This window comes from Limulus polyphemus, unplaced genomic scaffold (assembly GCF_000517525.1).
Source record: "Limulus polyphemus unplaced genomic scaffold, Limulus_polyphemus-2.1.2 Scaffold1659, whole genome shotgun sequence".
Classification (NCBI taxonomy): Eukaryota; Metazoa; Arthropoda; class Merostomata; order Xiphosura; family Limulidae; genus Limulus; species Limulus polyphemus.
Window position 1 is genome coordinate 1,560 of NW_013667269.1, and position 9,108 is coordinate 10,667.

At 31.9% G+C, this 9,108-nt stretch overlaps 1 protein-coding gene across 1 annotated transcript in view; it reads left to right on the forward strand.

The window, feature by feature from the left end:
* The first annotated feature begins 543 nt into the window (after positions 1-543).
* The window catches only part of LOC106464460 (EEF1A lysine methyltransferase 1-like), a 14,761-nt gene continuing 6,196 nt past the window's right edge, over positions 544-9,108 (forward strand). The window contains exons 1-3 of the mRNA XM_013924605.2: positions 544-722; positions 1,974-2,113; positions 5,965-6,047. Of these exons, the coding sequence (XP_013780059.1) occupies positions 1,982-2,113; positions 5,965-6,047 (215 nt within the window). The 5' untranslated portion in view covers positions 544-722; positions 1,974-1,981. The remainder of the gene's footprint in view (positions 723-1,973; positions 2,114-5,964; positions 6,048-9,108) is intronic.

Sequence of the window (9,108 nt, forward strand, 5' to 3'; positions counted from 1 at the left end):
AAACGAAAACAGAGACGTAACATTATTATGATGCAGAGATCTATTAGTATTTAACTGTTATGATGCAATACAGAAAACAAAAGTTGATAGGAAATTTCACTGTAAATTGAAAGCGCATTATAAAATATCTTTTTACTGATTGTACATTTTCCCAAACGAATATAAACAAATATTGGTATATAAAATGAACTAAAATAAGCAGTAGAAAAAAAAAAGAAAAAAAATTATTACTTCCATTAATGTTATAGTAATACCCAAGTATGTTGTATAAACACAGAGCTTGTGTTCTTGAGATAATTTGTTATGTTTAACAAGGACAGAGATTTATTGAACGACAAATTAGCAATAAAAAATCACCCATTGTCTTTTCTAGCTCAATTAGCTATCTTACGTTATAAAAATATTACAGTATGGTTTTAGTAAAAAAACAAACAAACAAACAAAAAAAAACACCTCAAGCATTAGGATCCAGAAAGCTGCTGCGCGCTATTTTTTTGTCATTAGGAAAATAAAATGATTCATCACTAGAGGGCTTATCATAATAAAGTAACGAGTTATATTTCGCTATTTGCGAATTTAGTGAACTGTTATAATTTCGAATTAAAATTTTTTAGACAGTTACACGGGTTTAATATTACTTTACTGTCTAACTGTTAGTGTAATTGTATCATTAATTAATATTATCATTGACAGCAATTTGTCGTACGTAGGTGATTGTATTCGTAAGTACTTAAGTTGAAGTTAAAGAACTAAAGTGGCTTCGTTTCTAAATTCTACTAGTTTAACTGTAGTATTTGAACTGTCTGAAGTGTTTATATATATGTTATAAACTTTGATCTAATTTTATAACAAACTCTCAAATAAAACTTTTTTTTTTAAATTGGTAGATTATTATTATTAATAGTTTAAAGAACGTTTTTTCCTAATTTCCGTTACCGTAAGTGTTTTTACATCTTTCACTAGTTTCACTGTGTCAGTCATTGTTGAAAAACATCTTCCATGTTATACTGTAGTCACTGACTAATTAGTAAGACAGTCAGGCTGTCCAAGTTTTCCCGAAATAAATAGTTAAGATGTTATCATCAATAGATTTGAAATATTACAATAAAGTATCCACATCATTGATATAGATAACAAATGGTAAAAGCCTCAAAACAGACTGCTTTAACTTTAGTTTACGGACCTTGCATGTCACATCATTAAATATAGTTATTTGTCACCAGTGTTTGTTTTCTTCCATCAGTTTGATTAAACAAAAGTTTATCAACTTGTCTTTTGTTATCTTTTTCATCAACTGGGTGAGGATCCATTTTACCTCTGCTAGTAATTTCATGGCTTTTTAAAAGTCATGATACACAACCCAGGTGCATTCGTTAAAAGAGCAGGTATGTCAGAAAAAAGTTTATGAGGTAAAACAAAATCTAAAAAAAAATGCTCAATATTCTTTACTGGTCTTCATTACAAAAAACAGTAATTCACCAAGTATTTTAAGTATGTAAATCTTGTTTAGGAATGGATTGGGATTCAGCAAGAGGAATTAAATGTGATAGTTATTATACCTGTAATGTTTTGTATACTCAGTTCTTTTCTATCATTCCATATATCAGCCCCCCCTTCTCTCCTCCAGTGGCACAGCAGTAAGCCTGTAGGCTCATAATGCTAAAAACTGGATTTAGATAGTCCACTGTGCAGCTTTGCGCTTAATTAAAAACAAACTAACCAACCATACATCAAGATCATTGTTTAATCTGCAACATCCATTTAAAAAACAACTTCACCACATCCATGTGTCAGGATGAGTCACCACAAAGATGTGTGATGCCTCATCTCTTCTGATGCAAATAAAAGGTCTTATTTTTAGTGAACTAGTTGCATCTTATAAAATAAAATAGTAATTCACATTTTAGAATAACTTAAATGTTTTCTTATTTTCATCCCTGGGTTATTTGTAATTTATACATAATTTTGTACAGTATCAAAAATGGAAAGCGATGATGAACATCCACAGCTCTCATCTGAAACTCTTCTAGCTCTACAAGAATTTTATAATGAACAAGCAGCAAAGCTGTCTCAAAAAGGTGGCAATGGAAACTTTGACGTAGATGAAGATTGGGTAAAATGTATTTTTATATGTAAAATATTTAACCTATAATTAAAATTATGATTACATTTGGTGGAAAGCTGGGTATATACAATGTAGTTTATACCTATTTTAGAAGAGGTGTTATGAACATGTAAAAAATAATAATGAAACAACATTTATACTTAAAATTTGATGTTCATGTTTTTATAGCATTAAATATTTTAGAAAATGCTGGTAAATAAATCATAACATATACCATAATGCTTAGGGTCAGCAAGGGACCTATTGGTCCATCTAGGCTGTTCCATCCTCTAAACTAAACTAAAACTATTAAAACAAACACCTCAAAGCCAGTCCTTATCCTTCATATATTTATCAAGCTTTCTCTTAAATTCACATTTACTGCCTCCATAACATCCAAAGGCAACCCATTCCAAAGGCCAACCACCCTGTTAGAAAAAATAAAATTGTCTTATATAATTTATTCTTGAAACCATTGGTACTTGGTGAAACTCCATTATTACAGAATTGAGGAAAAAACAAAGACAACTGTACATTACACAAAAACTTCATTTATTAATGACCATGGTTTCACCAATAAAGGCATGATCAGTAACAGACTGAAATGGTTTATAAATAGGCTTGTATATATATAGTTTACCCAAAGAACAGAAAGTAACCTTGACATTCACCTTGAGACAAGTGGGGAGGCACTTAAGTTTATTTTGTCATTTAGAACTTTCTGGATTTGTTCTTAGACATATTTATTTCTACAACTTCCAGCTATCTAGTTTTTCACCTTTTTCACAGATATGTAAAGTTTTGAATTTTTTTTTCAGATCAAATTGGTGTTTAGTTTCATTAAGGTGGGATGTGAGGGTTGAATCCATTTTCTTTCATTTTCAGCTCCTAGAATTTTACTTTAATTCTTGTTTCTGTGGAATGTCCTGTTTGACCTATGTATATATACACTATTGCAGTATTGACATGTTAATTGGTAAACACTACTGTTACTGTGCTTTTCAATTTTGTCTTTGTTGTTACACAACATTTAGCCTAAATTGTTCCATGGATTGTTACACAGGCTTATCACTGTGCCCTTGTCATCTGAAGATTATGAAACTGAACTAAAAACAATAAAACAAGTGACTGTGAGCAATGGTTATATAATAAAGTTAACTGACACATTGTTGTTTAAAAAATTTAGAAACCAAAAACATAAAATTAGTATTCTCACATACTGTACCAAAAGACAACAAAAGCAAAAAGTAGCCCTCCTCTGAACCCTTTCCAACAATTCAATGTCCTTCCTAATGTAAGGAGCCCAAGACTGAACACAATATTCCAAATGTGGCTTAACCAGTGACTTGTACAATGAAATTATAACCTCTTTACAGTTATATTCCATATTTCTGTAGATACAACCTAAAATCCTATTTGCTGTATCCCTAACAACTGCACACTGGTTGGATGGCTTTAGAGATTGATTGAATATTACACCAGGATCCCTTTCCTTCATAACACTGTTGAGGATATTCCCATCCAAGTTACACTTATAATTCAAATTATGATAACCCACATGCATTATCTTACAGTTATTATAATGAAACCCCATCTGCCATTTATTTCTACAACTCACTAAATGATCTAAATCCTTTTATAAATCAGCATCCTCCTCCTCACAGCTAGCAACACCCAAGACCTTAATATCATCAGCAAATTTAAGTAACTTATCGATCATTTCTTCATCTTTGTCATTGATGTAAATCAAAAAAGAACAAAGGTCCTAAGACTGAGCCATGGGATACCCCAGTTGTAACATTAATCCAGTTTGACTGAACTCCATTTATAACAACGTTTTGCTTTCTACCATCGAGCCACTCTTCTATTCAATTTTCTAACTTATCCCCCACACCTCTAGATATAATTGTTTTACAAACCTTCTATGTGGCACCTTGTCATATGCTTTCTGAAAATCTAAGTACACCAAATCTACACCCTTACTCTCATCTACATAAACAGTAACCGTTCCTAAACATTCTTACCTCCTTTCACTCTATTCGACTGCCAGGGTTTCTTTCCTTTGCTCATCTAAGCATTGGTCTGAATTTTTCTTATCATTGTGGGATTCTAGCTGTAGTGTGAGCTGAGGTATGTTTTGGAAGTTAACATTTTCTTAAATCAAAAATGTATTTCAATAATACTTACCTCTCCTCCCAGTCTTCCTTCCCACTAAGAGCCAGTGTTAGAGCTGCAGAATGGCTCAGTCTCAAAAAAGTGATAATATTATCTAAATGAGTTGCTTATGTACCAGGATAGAGAGCACACTGACGTAGGTGGAGAATGTCGTGACAGATATCAGATATACGCCAAGGGCAATTAAGTGGGGAATAAAAGACTGGAGCAAGCAAGAAAAATTCAGACCAATACATAGATGGGCAAAGGAAGGAAATCCTGGCATTCGAGTAATAACTGTAATGTGAGAGGGGGTAAGTATTATTGGAAATACATTTTTGATTTAAGAAAATGTTAACTTCCAAAGAATATCAAAGGAGTTATAAGGCAAGATTTTCCCTTAGGGAAACTATCCAACAAAATTTTCAGCTTTGTTAAATGAATCTGCAAATCATCTTTTATCAGACTTTCCCAAACTTTTCCCACAACTGGTGTAAGACTAATAAGACTGGAACAATTTTTATCACCTCTCTTGAAAAGAAGAGTAACATCAAATCCTTTGGCACCTGTCTACTATTTGAGGACTTACAAAAAATAGTAGCAAGTGGCTCACATATCCAATCCTTAACCTCCTTCAAAACCCTTGGGGGAACATTATCTGACCCAGGAGCCTTTTATTATTTTTTAGACTTCCCTAGTTTTTCTTAAGCTTGGAATTAACGTGATCATCTTGTTCGATCTTGTTTCTATTTATCAACTCTTGAAGATGAGGAATATTGCTTAAAACATACATACATAGCAAAAGCTACTAATTGATCCCCCCACCCCCCACCTAACTATTTGAGTGACTGGTTACTTTTTTTTTTAGCTGTGTACAGAATTGTTAGCATTAGGGAATAATGATCAAACTATTTATCATTGTATTGATTGTATAACATGTAATTATGTGTTCCATACAATTTGTTTTGAATAAGTTAATTTCAAAAATATATTAACATTAAATGCAGTCAGAATTAAGCTTGTTTGTTTGAGAATAACTTTGGGAGACATCTGATAATATTTTGTGTTAAAAGAGAAATTTGAGGAATTTTTGTGAAATTCTATCATTAATTCTGGACAATGTAATTGAGTGAAGGAGTTTCTCCACATATTGCAACTTATACATCAGATTTATAGTTTTATTATTTTGTTCATTGTTTATTCAGTACGACAAGATGTGCAGTATGTTCATTTGTTACTCATTCATATACAGATTTTAACATAAATTATAACTCTTTCGTCAACATCTATTTTGGAATGTAACGAACATAGAAAAGTCTTCCAATTTTTCTTACAGTATTATCAAAACATTTTTATAATTTTTTCATTGAAATGCCTGGAGGAATTCAGTATAAAAACGTTTTAGTTACAAGTAGGTTTTAATTGTATTTTTTAGTGACAGACATATAAAATGTTTAAAAAAGGTATATGTACTTATGGTTTGTAAAAGGTTCTGATATTTTCTAGGATATGTATACTTTATTCATATTCGTTCTTGCATGTTGCCTTCACGACTTTGGGTAAAAGTGAAGAAGAACATAATAATGTGTGAAGCACATTATATCTGTATATTCAGAGTGTATTATGTTAAGTTATCTGTGATTAAAGTATTCTGTTTTTGGAAAAGTCTTTTAAATTTATACTGATACATTTTTCTTTCCAATCAGCAACTCAGCCAATTTTGGTATGATGATAAGACTTCAGAAATTTTAGCAATGAAAACTCTTAATGTGACTGGGCCATTTGGGAGGTAAATTCATCTCTTGACATATTCAGTATAATTTTAAATGTTGGTGTATTTGTTATTAGCTTACAATTTGTGTTATACATCTCATAGAATTAACATCTGTATTTTAACATGAAAAAATATATATATCAATTTTGATTTTGATTTAGCAAGTTTGGTTGACATCGTAATCATACATAAATATTTATGCTTCGATTAATTTCATAGAGTATAACTTTAAAAACATAATTGAGAATTATATTACAACCAGTGAATAAGGTCTGTGGATAACATGTCTTTATTCAGTTCAGCAAGTATTAGACTATAAGGATATGTAACTGTGTGTTGTTACAGAACTATTATTTTCTTAGTTAATACTTGTAGTTGAATGTATATCAATAAGCGATTGTTATTACTAGAATATTCAACAATATAATTAAGTTGAACTATTCATGATACTTGTTTCTGAATATTATATGCCTGGATAATAAACACTTGCCATTTCTTATTTTCAAGATAAACTAAATTATTTTAGTAATAAAATAGTGATATATATTATACTTTAATGTTAGGCTTAGCTTAATAGGATACTTGTATTTAGTACTGATTATTTATTCCCAAGCTACAATGGTTAAGACTAGTATTGGTGTTAAGCATTCATTATTTTTAAGATGTGATAGGTGCAAGGAATAGATTTTATTTGAGAATTGGGACCGACATTCACTTTTAAAGAAGCTATTAGTGAAGATGTACAATTAATATGTAGAGTTTGTAGGTTGGAGGAGAAACTTGAGGCTATCCTAAATAAAGTAAAGGTGATTGATATATAGAAGGATAAATTGTGGGAAAAGGCAGCAGGATTTTAAGATGAACTTAAGCTTTTTCAAACAAAGGATACAGACCCTTTCAGGAAGTTAGAAACAGTACTAATTTAGATACAGTAATAATGGATTTAATTATAATGAGCAGGTTCTATTAAATAACAAATATCAGGCTTTAGCTTATGCAGATGAGGAAGTAGTGGAGGGAAGGAAAAAAAAGGGACAGGTGAGGATAGGAATGAAAAACATAAAGGTTATGGTTATAAGTGATATTTTAATGCGGCACATGAATAGGAGAATCTGTGGGGTAAATATGGAGAAAAGAATTGGATTCTGCTTTCCAGGATCAGAGGATATAACCGACAGAGCAAGTGATATTGTAATAGATGCTAACAGTAATGTTGTCTTTGTAGTTCGCATAAGGGATAATGTTGTAGAGAAGGTTAGGTTATAGGAGGTAATTGATAAAGTTGTTTAATGAAAAGGGCCATAATAATTTAATTCTATCAGGGATACTGCCATAAATTAGTTCTGGGGATGAAATTATGAGTAGGCTTAGGTTATATGTAAGGATGAATAGGTTAGCTGGATTTGTGGGATCCGTTCAATGGGAAAAAAAGAGAGCTTTTTTGGAATGGATGATTTACCTTTAAATAGGGTAGGAGTGGCTTGTTTGTAAGGGCAATTAATTCAGTTGTAAGTGTGGCTTTAAACTGAGAGTAGACAGTGATGAGGGCCAGAATAATGATGAAAAAAAAAATTGTAGAAAAAATATACTGCAGGAACAAAGTACAGAAGTAGTTTTACTGGAATGCTAAACAAGAGCCATTAATTTAATTTTAAAGACAGCTTTAAACTAGGAGTAAACAGTGGTGAGGGCCAGAATAATTAGGAAAGAATAAAATATAGAGAAAACTTCACTGCAGGAACAAAATAGAGAAGAATTTTTAATGGCTGGCTAAATTGTTGTTCTTGTAATGCTAGAAGTATAAGAAATAAAATAGATGACTTCAGAGAGCTAGTTGGAATGGAGGATTGTGATGTAATGGAAATGGCAGAAACATGTTTAATGTAGACAGTTTCGATTGGAGTGGTTTAATACGTAAAATGTGAGTTACAGCCTGTTCAAGTTGAGGATATCAAAGTAATTGCAATGAGGTTGAATTCTATTTGGGTTTTTATTAGCAGTTTTTAGGGGAGAAGGCTTTTAGTTGGAATTTGTTTCAGATCACCATTTGAAGCTAATGAAATTAATAAGAAACCCTAGAGTGAGATAAAAAGTTCAGCTGTTAATAAGGTTATAATCTAGAGAAGTTTTAATCAAATCATGTGAGAGACAGGTGTTTAGAAACTGTTCAGGATGCTTTTCTTCACCAATAAGTTGTAGAACTTGCGAGGAACAAGACTATTTTAGATTTATTGTTAACTTAAGGGTGAGACTGGAAGAACTAGGGAACACAGATAAATTTGGCAGAGTAGGACTCATCTTCAGCTAAGATAGTTTTATTTTTCTAACAAGGTGGTTGGCCTTTATAATATTTTACTTTCAGGTGTGGTGGATGAAGTTATTTGAATAGTGCTTAAAGGAAGGCTTGGTAAATATTTGAATGATAAGTGTTTTACTTTTAATTTTTAATGTTTAGTTTAGTGGATGGACACAGAAGGTTCTTTGCTATATGATTTAAAAATAAGGTAATAAGCTGTAGATTTTGGTTACGAGCATAGCAGCAAAGTAAGTAATATCAACTTTTTAGATGGGTGAGAGCTGTAGATTTTGGTTACGAGCATAGCAGCAAAGTAAGTAATATCAACTTTTTAGATGGGTGAGAGTTACTAAGGGCCGATACACATTTAGAAAAAGTCAGTAATATCAACCAGTTGGGTGGATAAGAGGTATTACAGTAAGAGCTGGATGATTTAATTGATTATTCGATATAACTGATTAGTGGCGTAGCAAGGGGAGGCTGTCGCCCCCGGGTGCAGGTGTGAAGGGCACAAAATTCCCTCTGACCTATAATGCCTATTAATTAATAATTGTGCCTTCCCCTAGGATATAGCATAACTGCCCTACGTTAAGTAAATACGACACAGTGTTACGTTATTTGTGTGTATTATGCTTGCAGTTTTAACTTTTAAAAGCCGCCCACTGAAATACAGTGAGAACGAATTGGCGTACAGAAATAAATTACACTGTTCCATCATTCATCTGTAGATCAAATACAAGTCCTAGAGTACAACGTACAAGTAAGTGTATGTTCAACAAC